Here is a 17,069-nt window from a genome sequence, read left to right on the forward strand (position 1 = left end):
TGTTAACATAAAGACAACTGGAAAATTCCCCAAATATTGGGAAATTAAATATTATTCTTCTAAATGACTTATTTTTAAAACAAAGACTCAAGGACCTTAAAAAATATTTTGAATTAAGTAAACAGATTTCAAAAAATTTATTGGATGTACCTAAGGCAATGTTTAGGGAAAATTTTGTACTTATAAATTCTTACGTAAGAAAAGAAGAAAACAATAATTTAGTCTCCACCTTAATACATTAAAAACATCAGAGTAAACCAAGAAAAAAGCAGAATAAAGGAAATAATAAATATTGGAAACAAATGAAGTTGTAAACAGAAAAAAATAAAGAAATCAATTAAAATAAAAGGTCTTTATAGCCTTATATGAAATTTTACAAATCACTACCTAGAATTAATTGCAAGAAAAGATGAAGGGGAAAATATCACTATAGATTCTTTGAACATCAATAGGATAATAAAGGAATATTATGAAAAATTTTATGCCAATAAATTCACTTACATAGATGAAGGAGATAAATCTTTGAAATACACAATCTACAAAAGCTCATTCAACAGGATGCAAATTACATGCCTCAAAATAATAACAATTAAAACAGACTCTGCCAGAAAAGAAGGGAACACCTCCCATGTTTTTTATGAATGTTATTCTCACAGCAAATCCAAAGACATTATTTTCAAAATCTGACAAATTCCTATAATCAAATAAATTAAAAAAATTAACAAAATATTAGCCAAAGAAATTCAGCAATGTTTACAATGGTTATTACATAAAGATAAGTGGAATTTATCGTAGGAATGCAAGGTTAGTTAAAATTTGAAAATTTATCACTATCACTCATCCTATTTACAGTCCAAATCAAACCAAATAAAAGCAGAAAATAAAAAGTGATCATCTTAATAGATTCAGAAATAGTATTTGACAAAATTCAACTAAGACTATTTTGTGATTTAAATTAAAAAAGAACAAAACAAAAATGTTCACCAAACTAGAAAGAGAGGAGAAATTTTTAACTTGATAAAGGTCTTCAAAGGAAATTCTGTAACATATAGAATGATGAAATATTGAATGCTTTTTCCTGAGATTGAAAACAAAGCAGGGTGTTGGCTCTTATTACTTCTATTCATGTTGGAAGTCCTAGCAAATGCAGAAAAGCAAGAAAAAGAAATTTTAAAAACCCCAGAGGAATAAACTGCTTTTATTAACATTACTATATAGAAGATTCCCGAGAATTTACCATAGAGGGACTCATATATAAATTTACAAAGGTAGATGGTCATATATAAAAAATCAAACTATTTTCATATACTCTTACTGAACATATGGATACTGAAATTACGAAAGCAGAATAATTTACAATGACATTGAAAATCATGTAGTATTTATGTATGAATCTAATAAAATTTGTAAAACATATATATATATATATATGAAAGTTTAAAACATTGATTTAAAAAAGAAAACCATTAAAAATCGAGCAATATATCATGTTCATTGATTTAATAACTCAATATTGTTAAATTTGACAATTATCCCAAAATTGAACTATAGATTCTCAGAAGGAAACCACAAAATGTGATTAGAAAAATGTGAGTCCTTCACCTTTTTCTTTTTCAAAATTACTTTGGCTAACCTCAGTCATCTGCTTTTCCATATAAACTTTAGAATTTCTTTTGGATTTTCCAACATTGTCTGAAAGTATAAAATTTATAAAAAGACACAGAAGAGAATATTCCTGACCCTGAAGTAAGAAAATATTTCTTAGAGAGGAAATACACAATCCACTACTGAACCGAAGTGAAAGTCTTTTTTGTTTTAATGGAAAATAACTGAAGCACTTATACATTGGCATTGGAAATGCAGAATGGTACTTCCTAGAAAATGGTTTGGAAGTTTGTAATAAGGTTAAACATATAATGATGATGTGATTGGGAGAGAGAGAGAGAGAGAGAGAGAGAGAGAGAGAGAGAGAGAGAGAGAGAAAGAAGAAGAAGAAGAGGAGGAGGAGGAGGAGGAGGAGGAGGAGGAGGAGGAGGAGGAGGAGGAGGAGGAGGAGGAGGAGGAGGAGAGAGAAAAGATAAGGTGAGATGGTAGGAAGGAAATAAGGAAGGAAGGAAGCCAGGACAACAAGTGCTAGTGAAGTCATGGAGAAAGGAGAACCCTTGTAAACTGTTGGTGTAAATATAAATTGTTTTAGCCACTATTAAAAAAGGAATGAAGTTTGCTTAAAAAATTAAAAGTAAAGCCAGGCATGGTAGTTTATGCCTATAATCCCTTCCACCTGGGAGACTGAGGCAGGAAGATAGCAAGACTAAGGCCAACCTGGTCAACTCACTGTGACTTTGTCTCAAAATAAAAAATAAAAAATAATCAGTAATGTAGCTCAGTGGTAGAATTCTTGCCTAGCACGCAGAAGGCCCTGGGTTTGATCGCCAATAGTGTGGGCGAACCACCTGCTCCACCACACACACAATACAATTACCATTTAATCTACTAATTCCACACTGAAACCATAAATAATTGAAGTGAGGATATCAAAAAGATCTTTGCATCCCATGTTTTGTGCAGCATCATTCATAATAGCTGAGATATAGAAACAACATTAATGTCCATCAATGAGTGGATAGATAAAGAAAATGTGGTGTACATAGAGGTAAAGATTATTTGGCTTTTTTAAAAAAGGAAATCTTGATATTTGTGATAACATATTTGGAACTAGAAAACACCATGCTATGTGAAATAATCCAGACACACAAAAATAAGCACTGAATGACCCCACTATATGAGGAATCCAAAGTACTCAAACTTCTACAGAATAAGAGAGTAGAATACTGGTTGCCAGGAATTTGGGGGAGGGACATGGAAGGCTTCAGCCAAAGGGTACAAAGTTCAAATTATGCAAGATGAGTAAGTTCTGTAGATCTACTATACCATAGGGCATATTGTTAGTAATACTGTATTCTATAGTTTTAAGTTTGTTTTAAGAGGGTGGATCTTATGTTCATTACTCAGACCACAAAAGAAAAATCATTTAAAAATTTCGTAAATAGAAAAAAATAAAATAAAAGGGCTTTAAAAGAAAAGAGCATTTGGAGATGGTGGACAAACTTATAACCCTGATTGTGGTGATAGTCTCATGGATATATACTAATCTTCAAATTCATCAATTAGTATAAACAAATGTGTACCTGCTTTCAGCAATTTGTTTAGATCTGAAATGTCCCAGAAATGTCCATCTATTAAAAGCTTGCACCCTAGACAGTGGCACTACTGGGAGAAAATAGAATTTAGTAGAAGGATGTTGGGGGATGTGCCCTTAGAGGAGACATCCAGACCAGACCCCTTCTTCCCTCTTTTTCTTCCTGGCCACTATAAAGTGAGCCTACCTCTTCCACTTCATGCTCCTGCCTTAATGAGTCATGCCCCACAGGCCCCAAACAGCAAGATCAAAGAGTCATGGACTAAAACCTCCAAACCATGAACCAAAATAACCTTTTCCTTCCTAGAAAAGGTTGAGTATCTTAGGTATTTTGTCTCAATGACAGAAAGCTAATGTAAATCATACTTCAATTAATTGAGTTAAAATAAGCAAAAGAAGTTGTGTTGATAGGAAACATCAGCACAGAAAAAGATTATTTGTATATGTTTGTAAATATTGAAGCCATAAATGACAACTAAAATACTGTTGAGGTATATTTAATCTTCAGAATTGATAATAGGAAGGACATCAGATTACGATATGCTACATCTCCTGGTGTTGCCATTGGCAATATGTCATTAAGATGAATGGGCTCCTAGGAGTGAAGTTATTGGCTAGGCAAACTTACAATCAAAATGAGCCCCATAAATCTAAGAAAAGAAAAGCTAATTTTCTTCTCAAGCAGATATCTTGGTGGGTTCCATGCTTATGTGGCAAGTATCCTTCCATAATTCCATGTGCATTATACTTGTCATTTTGTTGTTGCTTAGAATCTCTTCAACTAGGACCTTTCTTCTTACTAGGTGAATGATGAAGTAAAACTTAGACCATTCCATTTCTACAGGCTAAATTATAACAGGGAAAAAAAATATAAAAATAGAGTTCACTTAAATTTTGCACAATGGCATGAGATATTTTCAGTGCTTATTGTTTCGAAATGTCTAGGTTAGAATCTAGAAGGACCCCATATTTCAAATGGAGAATAGAAATTTGTGATTATAAATATTTGTTTTTCAATTTTCTCGAATACCAAAGGTGAGGAAGGGTATTCTCAAGGGTAAAGCAATAGTGTGCAGGTCAGGTTTATTAAAGAAAAAAACTTTCCATTTATATTTAATGCAATTTGGAAGCAACTTTTATATATGTTGGATATGCTAATTACACATATTTCTTGCAATTCTTTGAAAATAGGTCTTCAATCCTATGCTTAGTAAAGAATGTTAACACACACACATATATGTATTTATTTGACAAATAATAATTGAAAATTTTTGCTGGTTGGAGCTGGAATGTTTAACCAAGCACACCCAGAGTTTACAGCTAAAGTGAGATGCACACATTTAAAAAATCATAGAGATATGTGTCTAATTATCACAATGAAAAATGGCACAGGAAATGCAAGGTGCTCTTATAAGCCTATAACAGGGAAATTTATCTCAAGCAGGGGATTAAGGAAGGTGTCTCTAAAGACATTGAAACTAAGATGACCTGAAGGAGCATCTAATTATATGAAATTTAGAGGGAGGAGCAGAATATGCAGAGGAGGCAGCTTATGTTACATGAATAGGTGTGTGACAAGCTCATATCCTGAAATAAATCAGTGTTGATAAAACTGGTGAGTGGGAAAAGAGCAACCTGGAATAAAGCAAAGAGCTATGCAAAATAAATTCCGAAAAATTGGATTTGAATGTGAAAATAAGCAGAATAAATCTACCAATGTCACAGCATATAGAATTCATCAAAGAATAATACTGTAAATATATAGAGTTGCATCATGCTTCTCTGAATATTTTAAATTTTGGTAAAGATGAAAATGTTAGAAAAACTCAGTAATAACTGGGATGCTGTACAAAGGGAAACTTTCTAGCAATAATTTCCATGATGATTATAATATAAACATCCTAGCATATTATAAAGATTATTCTGTCCTTCCCTCTTGTATTTTATAGTCTATTACACTGTACTCTCGATTGCATGCTAATTTATTTTTTGCTTATGTGTGCAAAGTTTATTTCTTCAACAAAAATGTAAGCTCCTGAAAGACAAGTTTGTATTCTGCTTCTTTTATACAGTTATATATATATATATATATATATATATATATATATATATATATATATATATATATATATATATAATGTCAGTTACTTAAAAATCCTATTGACTAGAAAAATTTCAACTGTGAATATGAATCTGAATCTCGAATGAACATCAGGCTCACAGCTTGCCAGAATTTCCCATAGATAAACTCAATGTTTGGCACACCACAATTAAGAACAACCATGATAACTTCCCACAATCAAATCAAGAATTGTGTTTTATTTCGTTCTCTGAGACTGTGAACAAATAATGACAGGCCTTCTAATATAATATGGAGAACAGCAAGAATTTTCCTAGGGTTTAAACTTCAGATAAGGCAAAAGGCAGAGCATTTATTTTTTTCCCTCGAATATGACCTCAGAGATTTTATTTTCATATACTGACATAACAAAAATTGAAAAGAAAAATGCAAAATGATAGGGAAGTACATATCAAGTCTCACCTCTTCTTCTATATGACAAACCAAGCTGACTGAATCCATACCTCCAAACCTCTCATGTCAACTTCTTTTTAATTTTACCAACTAACCCAATTCTTTGGTATTTTTTTTGGCCAATAATCTTGCATTATTATGCATTCTTTCTCAAGAAATTATCTTTTTTAACTCAAACCCAATTGTTCCGATTAAAATAATTTTAACCATTCTCATCTCCTACCCAATAAAACATTTTTCCAGAAATAAAATTTTAATATTTGTTAATTGTGTTAACTGAGTCTACGTGAATATGTCAGAATACAATGGCAGAATTTAAATAGTGACTGAAAAATATTTCATAAACTGTTAGCCACACTTTCTTCTGAAAAGTATTTGTATTACTTATCGATGTTGAATATTTTTGATAAGCTATCCTTAAAATGTTAAATATTTTGTTTCTTATTTAAAAATTAAATAATTATATAAAGAGCTATGAGTTGCATTAAATTTAAATTTATAATAAATCCCAGTTCTCTCTCTTTCTCTGTCTCTCTATATCTACATCTACATTTATTTACACTCCATGCATATAATCTGTGCTTATATATGAAGTATAGATGCCAAACAGAATGTGCGATTGCTCTGCAGTTTCTGGCAAAATAACAAAATAAGTAAATATGTGTTTTTAAAACACAGTTGTTTTAGTTAGCAGTCAATGTTCTTCACTTAACTTCCTGTTTGATTGCCTAGTATAAATTTTGTATTTTAGTGGCATTTTGCAATCTCCTCCAGAGGGAGGAGCTATGATTAAGATATAAATGTCCTAGATAAAAGAGATCAACAATGTCTAATTTACAACTCATGTAATATACATATTAAATAAACAACATTAGCATGTCCCAGAATCTGTCCACCACATTACTGAAGGGTCATGTGAGAGATAATGAGCAGGTTAGAATGCTCCCTTCAAAGAAGTTTAAGAGCCTCTCATTCTTGTAATTTTCCCCTCTAATACTGAGTTGCCTTAACTTGACTAATTAACTAAACAAGCTCACAAGTCAAATGCTATTTCATCAGATTTATAGTTTTTTCAAACAATCAGTTTTTATTTGTTGAAGGTCTGAGTGTACATTAAGTGGTTCATTGATACCTAAAGTTACCTAGGACTAAATGTGTAGTTCAGTGGTAGAGTGTTTGCCTAGCATGTATAGGACCCTGGGTTCAATTTCTAGCACTGCAAAAAAATTAAATTTAAATTTAAAATAAAAACATAAAATCATACCAAGAATTGTGGAATAACAACATAATAACTTAATTTAAACTTCTGATCTTTTAAAGATAACTTATAAACTCTGTGCTGTGTAGTTTAAGCAATGTAAGAGAATTTGTATAAGAATACCTAGGGTTCCATTATTACATCTTATTTTCTGATAGATACAACTTTTATTTATGTAAATAGATCAACAGAAATTTACTTTGCTTGAAGATTCATTAATCAATGTATACTGCTACATCTGGATGTAGATAAAATCCCAAAAGGAATTCCAGTCAGAAAAAAAATCTTACTTCACAGCTGTAGGAATAGTGACAGCCATATTTCATTGTAGGATTTGGAACCTAGTTTCCATATATTTTCTCCTATGCAGTTCAAGCAGTTAAATATTATAAATGCAGGATTAGCTTCCTCAATATCAGCATATGAATCAAAGAAAATGCAATTCTAATAAGTAGATTCCATTCTAAATAATGTTTATGTTAATTATTCTAATGCATAGATAGCACCTAATTCACGCAGATATTCCAGTTCTAGTCACCCAGAACAACTCCTGATATATGCCTGTGTACATTATGTAAAATTTATTAAATAACTTCCAGGAAGACAGTCATGAATATGGAGCATTTTATTCTTATTGGTTGAGAGATATGGACATTTCAGTGCTGTCCAAATTCTCGGTTTGCTTCGATTGTGTGTGTGTGTGTGTGTGTGTGTGTGTGTGTGTGTGTGAATGCAGGGTGATGATTAACTTTGACCTTGGGAATATTCATATCAGAATTAATACCTAGCTCAGGTTGGGTAATAAAAATATTATATTAGTTTCCTTCATAATAAACTGCAACTTTACCTTAGACATTAAAATTTTTAACTAATGGACATCTCTAGAAGATATACATTCCCCACACTACAAATAGATATACACAGAACTACTCCAAAGTTGATTTAAAGTTTATAAGTTTGTGAATATAGAAGAAATCAATAAGCCATATTTTCCAGGTTTCCACAATTTAGTTACAAGTAATGTTCAGTGTTGTTTTTTTTTAAGCTGCTGTCACTAACTAAATGAGCTGAAAAAAATATAATGGTTTTGTCAATTTGAAGAAGTAGAAAGTACTGATTAAACTCTTGCTTCTCTCATTGGGCAAGGGAGTAAAACACAGGAGCAATCCTAAGAAAGAGTTAATTGCCCCAAAAAGAATGAATTATGAATTGCAAGGAATCTAAGGCTGTGTTCTCTAAAAAGGACACATTTCATGAGTTAACTAGTGAAAATAATTCTGCTCATTCTGAGAAAAAGACAAAGACACTTATCTCAACTATTTGTTTATTTATTTTTCATAGGGGTGGTACCAGGAATTGAATCCAAGGGCACTTAATCACTGAGCCACATCCCCAGCCACATCCCCATATTTTAAATATATATATATATATATATATATATATATATATATATATATATATATATATTTTAATTTAGAGATAGGATCTGAGTTGCTTAGGGCTTCGTTAAAGTTTCTGAGGCTGGCTTTGAACTTGCAATCCTTCTGCATCAGCCTCCTGAGCTGTGGGATTACAGATGTGTAACACTTCACCTGGCCTCGACTAATTTATATGACAATATTCCAAATACTCAATTATATTATCTCATTAGTTCATACTTTTTTTAAAAAAGTGATATGATATAAAAGCTATGAAAAAATAAATTGATCTTTCCTTTACCTAGCAGAAATGGTGACCCATACCCCTTAAAGCAACTAAAGTTTGAGAATGGTAATGAAGTTATGATCAAGTACTAGTAACCACCAAAGGCTAAGATGATCATGGAAGGATGAATGAATAGAAGGAGAGAAAGACGTGCAGTAGGGTCATAATGGGGCCTCACCAGTGTAGTAGAGAGGAGAGCTAAGATGATGCCTTTGATATAGCTTCGAGGTGATATCTCTACCAAGAGATCAAACTCAGTGCTCAACGGTTCTCTACAACCTGTTCAGATTTACACATATTATTCAGTGTGAAAGATGGAACCTAGTACATAATAAATTTTAATCTGCAAAACTATTTCATATGATTCTTACTTGTTCATCATACTATTCATTTTCTAAAGTTATATCTTAAATTAATGCATTTTTGCTTTACATAAGATACCTAAGATGAGGGCTGCTCATCTAATGACAATGTCAAACTATGGAGAATTTTTTTAAGAGTCACAGTTTGGACACACATACTATTGGAACAAAATATAATGTATAGAATCCAAAGCAGCAACAAATAGCAATGTATCTGAATGGTCTTTGTATTGGACATTGAACTTGGATTTTGAATATGTCTATAAAATGCTAAGGCTTTACAACGGCTTAATGATTGTATGATTCAAAAATATGAAAATGTTCTTGCTATATTCCCCTACATATCCAATCCCACAGTACTCCAAAAATAAAATATTTTTTTAAAAGACTACTGCAGATAGTTGTTGCAAGCCATAGAGATGTGTCTTTCTCATCAAAATACTGGTTTCCATTTTTGTCTTGCTACACTCATTCAATGATGGTGAGAAGTTCTATTTAGATTTTCTCAAGGCTTCTTCAAGCACAGTGGGAAACTATATCAGTATCTAATATTTTAAAAACACATTTCACAAATGTAGCTTTCATTTATTTGCAAATAGACAAGAATGAGTCATAGAATGAAAAACTGAAAATCTACTTTTTAAAAAGGCACCAGTTAAAGAAATTAAGTGAACCAAACTATGGATTGAACTCAGGGGCACTTGACCACTGAGCCACATCCTAGCCCCATTTTGTATTTAATTTAGAGACAGGTCTCACTGAGTTGTTTAGCGCCAGCTTTGGCTTCGAAATCACAATCCTTCTTCCTTAGCCCCCAGAGCTGCTGGGATTACGGGTGTGCGCCACCACACAGGACTCAAAATTTTTTTGAAAAAGTACAAAATTTTATCTTGTAATTATCTCGTTTTTAATTCACATGATTTGTCTAATTGTTTATTTGCTTTAAGATTGTAAGCACTGTAAAAGTAGTGACCATATTTGTTGTGATCTTATACATGTGTTTTCATTTATATACATTTGTTTACATACACTATATACACACAACACATGAGTATATACAACATCTGTAGGTATTTACATATAGATGTAAATTTACTTCTAGCACACTATAGACTAGTATAATAGGAATTTATTGAATGAATGAATGGATGAAATTTAAAATATCGTTTATGAGCATTTATTTGATGCTTTAATCTCTTCAACAATAAATCCTCATCCAGCACCAAACATAAATTTACTTGGAATAAATTGTCTATACTGTTTTATTCACCTACTGAATTACTGTATCTCAAATATTTCATAGGCCTTCTTTAATAGACATGTAATAAAAAGTAAACTTAAAATTTCATTTACTCCTAGCCTTTCCTCTTTTTTTTTTTAGTATCTGTTCTTTGGCTTTAGTCATTTGTAATAATGTAATGAAGCAACATGCAAATGTTAAGACTCTACAGGCAAAGTGTTTGGCACTAGTAATACAGAGAGCTCTCTAGTTAACTGGGGAGATGATTTGAAACAAGTAACTAAACATACAGAGAATGCCAACAGAAGTACGCACATGTGTTATGTGAGTTTGAGGAGAATGGCTGTGTTTCAGGAATACTTAAGATGTCAGAGCATGAGAAAAATGGCACGGAAACTTTGATTAGAATTTTGAAGGAAGACTATGGACTATGGGGTCTTATTAAATGTGAGGAAGAAGACTCATTGCAGGCTGAGGAAACAGCACATGAACACGTAATTTCCCTGCTGTCCACTCTCTTCCTCCAATTCTGCAGATGACAGTGGAACCACCCAAGTGCACTGGTACCCCTAACAGTTCTAGTTTGCAAATTTCATCATTTCTTCTTTTTGCTTAAATTTTTACTGAATTCTTGTTTAAAAGTTTAGAAGTTTTTAATCTGGTACACAAAGCTCTTCATAAAAGTGATCACTTTAGTTTCAGTAGACAGTTTTCAACATTTATTTGCAAGCATGTTTAAAGTTTCATAGCTTTTACAAGGACTCTGTTGTCTTAGTCAAGAATGCATTTTTCTTTTCCTCCAACCACTTTCTACTTTTTAAAAGATTAAACTCAATTATTACATATCTAGAAAAGCTTTAATGAGGTTACCCCCCCTCCCCACAACACCCTGTTTATGCTTCTTATTTTTGATTTATCAGATTGTGCCATTAGGTGTGACTTATTCAATTGCCTTTTGACACCAAGATCTACTTTCTGGCACTCATACCTCTTATCTCTGCCTCACTTTTGGAGGGCATCAAATGTAGGTATTACTGAAAAAAATTAAATAGTCTATACTCTGGAATAATTTAGATGGCTCACTTATGCCTTAAGTTAATGTTCTCCATATTAACTGGCAATTAGCTGTTTGAAATTATAGATTTAAAATATTTGAAAGGACTTTAAAACTATCTAATAAAGTGTTTTAAAAAATATTTTTGACCATGACCCACAGAAGAAATGTTTGACATCACAACATGGTACATGCAAAGATTTACAATCTGAAATATTTCCACTACATAACACTTAGACTTACTACTAAAAATATAGCAAAATTAATATCAAATGTTTTTGCATTACTACTAAATGTAACAAAGTTTATAATGTCAAAAGAAACCAAAATCAGTTTCCTATTTTCCTGTTTATCCACAAAAAATGATTTCAAGTCCCATTAATGTGCAAATTCCTCATACTATTTATTTAGCTGTAGACTCTCCCCACATTTTACAGGTAAAAGTGAAGTCTTGAGAGAGGTAAGAAAAGTAAGCACAAAATTGGATCTAGAATATATCTAAATATCATGCTGGTTCTCTTTTTACTTTGCTAAGAAGCTACAGCACACATGACTCCTTTATTCTAGGAGACTATATCCCTTGGGCAAAATTCTTTTACTAATGTGTTCAGTGAATCTTGTCTTTATGACAATCTGTACACTTTAGAAAAATATGTGTGTTAAAAACAGTAGTGGTCTGGAATCCAATTAGAAAGGATACATAAAATCATCAGACCTATACACACTGAATCAAAGCTGATGAGGTTTCAATATGGACATTTCATACATCTATAACGATACTTTCAGAGCGGTAAAGTGAGTGAGTAGAGATGATACTATAAGTTGGGAAGAGAAGAACCAGTTGGTCGAAAAGCCATACTGCAGAATCCTGAAATAAAGGAACATGAAAGATCTTAAAGTTCTTTGTTAACTGTTTGAAACTGAAATTGTTAGATGTCATATTTATATGAATGTTTATTAAACATAAAATTTTTTATGTACTGCACATTTTACCTTGTTCTGACCTTATCTTGGTATATAACAAGTATACTTTCTTGTATTTAACATTTAAAAAAATCAAAGGGGAGATTATTAGAGTAGAGGAAATGGACCAGGGGAGAAAAGAGGGAAGGGAAAGAGGAAATTAAAGAAAAAGTACAGATATTATGCTATAAGGTGCTGTCATGAAAGGGTCTGTGGGGGAAGCTTTATGAAATCGACAGTCGTTAAGGTTCGTGCTGTTATTGAAAAGTAAAATAGGGAGGGGAAGAACACTCTTCATTTAAGAGCGCAAGAGCCCACAGGCTTAACATATTTTATTTAATTGAAAACAAATCACTAAGCAATTGCAATTATCAGAGAATCATGATTAATACTAGGAAGTTTGTATCTGTAGAGATATAAACATCTCTTTGAGAAACAAGTTTAGACTAAGCAGGAGTTTGAATGAAATCACTCTTAAATATCATTTATTCATTTCTGAGTCTGAAAACAATACCTGGATATTACCTAAATGTAAATATACATATAAATGTTTTTACCTTAAGATCATTAATTTATCAATTATTTTGGAGTTTAATTATGACAAATGTTATATGGAACCTAAGTTTTGTTAGTTTAATAATTATATATTAATTTTAATATTTCATTCATATGATACAATAATTCCATTTCTGTTACATTTTCTTTTATGTAAAATTCAAACAAAAATTCTAATAGATTGTCTTCTTCAATTTATGCTTTGCTGTCTCAAGAGATAATTCAAAAAACAAAAGTAATAAAACTTACATCATGCTATTGACAATACTAAAGAAATTAAATGAAATATATTAAGCACTTTATGTTTTGAAGTACTGATTTTTCTGTGTTAAATATAATACAGTTCACATACTACTACATCTTACTATTTCCTTTATCTAAAAAGAAAAGACAATGGCACCTTTTGTTTCAAAAGTCTTACATTGAACAACAACAACAAAAAAAAACACAAAATACAATAACACACATAAAAATAATCTTATTTTTAAAGTAATCTGTACGAGGCAGCATCTGCACAGCCTGTCTCAGGAGTGGCGAGCATCTGTTCCCATTGATAACTCTTACTGAGAAAAGCTGAGTACTTACGAGTACATCATGGACCCGGACTGGGGCAGGTTCTATTCAGTCACCATCTGATCTGTATCAGCCAGGTCAGGGTTGGGAGGCTGTAAAATAATGACAGTCACTAGCACCAGAAAAGAAACAAGTCTGGCCAGTTTAATGACTGAGGTTTACCATCTTGATATAGTCTGATAAGAACATGATCAATTCTGTGCCAGCTGTTTCCACACAATGAACTGTAAATACCTGCACAGAGAAACTCCAAGCAGTAGAGGGCTCATAAGGTGCAACTGGTGATGATTCAGAAGGCCACACTTTTCCGGTTGGGGAGGTATGATCAGCATTGAGGTAAGGTGTGGTCCCAATTTGTTTTAAAATATACAAAACATTAGAGTACACTTCTTACTTCCTCATTAAAATATTCCTTCTCTTCCCTTTGAGGGAATCATGAAGGTGTGGTGGAGAGAAGTCTTGGGTTCTAGACTAGAGCACCTGTTTCACCTTAGTAATGTGACCATGGGCAAGCTGCTTAGCTTGTTGAGACTTATTTCCTAATAAGTAAAAGGGCTTATATTTAATAATATATCAGGGCTATATTTGTCTTTTCTAATATTTCCTGTTTCACTCTGAAATAAATGATTTTATTAAAAAAATTTATTCAGCCCCCCAAAAAACAAACAAAAAAAATAGAAAAAGAAAAAAAAATCAAAACTTTGTTTCACCTTCCCATAATCAGGAATAGCTTAGTCCATTTTACTGGTGTTGAATTCCTCAGCATTTATAATTAGTCCCTTTACATATTTGCATATATTTATGGAGTTTTTAGAATGAATACATGAACTTTTAATAAAGATCAGTAAAACTGTAGCATAGACATTGGAAATTTAAGAAGTACTTTTAAAGATTCAGAGTGAGAAGATGGAAAAAAACAACTCTGTACATGTACGCTTTTGTTATTCATGCAGAATAATTTTGTCTAAAATACTCAAAGCAAAAATGAATCTAATCTTAACATTTTATAATAATATTCTTCTAAGGTATTAGTAAAAAATACATTTCCCAAGATTTTTGGCAAATGAAAAAAACGAAGCAGATTCTCAGTTTGTATAACCATCAACAATATGAAAAAAAGACCTAATTTTTAGTAACAATAAAAATTTCTAAACAAATAATTCACAAAAAGTTACCAATAACTTTAACTACATTGAAAACTATACTTTAGCAAAAATAACTTTGCTCTTTGGAACATTGATTTATTTCAAAAGTAAAATTTATAAAATCAAACAAAAAAGTGCTAGAAAAATCGTGTCAATTTTAGTAAATGACTATATTCTATTATTGTTCTCATAATCCTTACTTGTTAAAATTTAAAAAATACTACCAGCCCCTCTATATTAGTACAAACCAATGAGGTAGAAAATAAAGTATGTGGCTTAGGTGGAGAAAATTATGCCATACAAGAAGCAAGTTCATGTAAGTATAAGAATCAGCTTTGAGGATTCTGAAATGAGGTGTGGTATATACATATTTTTTCTGTTAGTTAACCAAATCAGCATTTTCATATTGAATCATAGCACTTACGAGAGAAGAGCTTAAGTGATACAGCAATATGTACTTTCACCATCCTTAAGCACTCAAAGATTGCAACAGAAGCAGTCTAATATTTAAAAGGTCAAAAATAGGTTAACTATCTCAGGAAAACTTCCTGTTCAGTGATTCTTTCAAATTTTCTTTTATTTGGTCTTAAAGCTTGAGTCTTCCCCCCACACAATCCTTCTGCTTTCCATAAATATGTAAAGATGACTTGTTTTTATATTCTGTGAGGTAAAGTCTTTGCCATGGTCAGGTGGCAGTACACTAGGCTCCTGGAGGAGACAGGCCTGGGTTCATTTCCTGGCACTGTCATTGATGACAGTAGGAATATACTTGGGAATATTCTTAAACTTCTAACCTCTTAGTTTGTCTCTCTGTAAAATGTAGATGACACTTATAATTAGTTTGATAATAAAATTAGTGTCTGGGCCATAATAAAGACCTCAAAGTCTTAGGTACTTTTTTTCAACTCCATTCCCCACCCCCACCCCCGCCTAGAATTAGCACTCTTTTGTTAATTGTTTTCAATAGACTTCAAAAGTGATATTTTCCAAGCTCTTCTGCCATATGTCTTCCTTTTCATATTGCCTTGAGTTCTTTGTTTTGTTTCAAATAATTAAAGACATAGATGTATTAGGCACTAATTAATGTAGCATATGAAGATTTTTAATATTCTTCATAAGACTGGATAACTAATTCTGAGGGTTGGTAGGCATTAGTAATTTCTATTATAAAAGTGAAATTATTACATGTGAATTTTATTTAATTGGCTCTCGATACACTCAGACACATGTTGCAGCATGTGGGCAGGTACTTTAGTGGTTTCTATTGTTACATTGTTGATTGATATTATTATCATTCAAAAGGAAATGAGTATATGTTATAAAATGCCAATGGGAAAAAGTCAACAATGCTATTATGATAAGACATCAGGAGAAGTTAAAATACTCTCAAGTGAATCACATCTCTTTTGTGTCTAAAAGAAAAGAAAGGAATATAAAATATAACTTTTAGAGCACAAGCTATAAAAACATTGTGGACACTTAACTGTAATTGCAGATCTTAAATTCATTAAATTTTAAACTTAGTAAATAAATGAGTAATGAGCAAATAAATAATTTAACTTCATACCTACTGGTAGCCTACAAATTAAAGGTTGATTTCAGTTTTGCTTCTACTTATAAAGCAATCAATATACTATTTTTTTCAATAAAGAAGGAATATAAGATCAAAGCTTAATACAAGACCACAACTTCCCAAGTGTGAGCACTTGGATCTAAAAGATGCTAGGATAGAAAAATGAGACTAGCCTGAACGAGCTTCATGGATTAGAATGCATGTATCATAAGCCTTAGAAAAAGAGACTAAACTGAGTGGCCTTTATCTAATATATTTTAGCAATTAATTAACACTATTTGTTTATAAAATAATTAGAGACAGTTCAATTTCAGGACACTACTGTAAGGTTAGCTTATCTCTATGGATCATTTCCATGTGCTCAATTAAATTCTTGAATTAAAAAGCTCAAAACATATGTGTTTTTTCTTTTTTTTAACCCAAGAAGGTAGGACTTGGAGTTTTCACACTGATGCTTAAGTAGATTTTTTTCTTGAATTCTAATTGCTTGTTTGAGAAAACTTTATGGTTAAGCAAAATATATATTTTACAAATTAGAAAGTAATCACATTGAAATTATCACATAAATAGTTTATAACTACCTTCAAATTGTAGACAAGTTCTATTAACATTCAAACAAAGTATTAAAATGATGTCCTTATAAATATCTGTATTTGTAGCTAAAACAACTTATCTATCAGTTTGAAGAGTCCAGCAAGACTTAAAACACTAACCTATACAGCATTCTTTGGATGGTCTCCTCATGGTTTTTGGGGTTTCTGTTTTCTATCTTTGTAGTATTATAATCAAGTTCATCAATAATGAGTGATATATCAATTTTTTATGTCCTAGAAGTTTTCAAATTTTGAAAATTTTACAGTTTCAGTCTTTATTATTGAGCACTCTCTATATTTATTTGAGTTATTTTATG

At 31.6% G+C, this 17,069-nt stretch overlaps 1 protein-coding gene across 1 annotated transcript in view; it reads right to left on the reverse strand.

Moving 5' to 3' along the window:
• Nucleotides 1–13,464, reverse strand: part of LOC114102097 (transmembrane protease serine 11F) — a 66,758-nt gene extending 53,294 nt beyond the window's left edge. Inside the window, exon 1 of the mRNA XM_027947351.2 lies at nucleotides 13,454–13,464. Within this exon, the coding sequence (XP_027803152.1) occupies nucleotides 13,454–13,464 (11 nt within the window). The remainder of the gene's footprint in view (nucleotides 1–13,453) is intronic.
• Nucleotides 13,465–17,069: the final 3,605 nt, after the last annotated feature.

This window comes from Marmota flaviventris, chromosome 7 (assembly GCF_047511675.1).
Source record: "Marmota flaviventris isolate mMarFla1 chromosome 7, mMarFla1.hap1, whole genome shotgun sequence".
Lineage (NCBI taxonomy): Eukaryota > Metazoa > Chordata > Mammalia > Rodentia > Sciuridae > Marmota > Marmota flaviventris.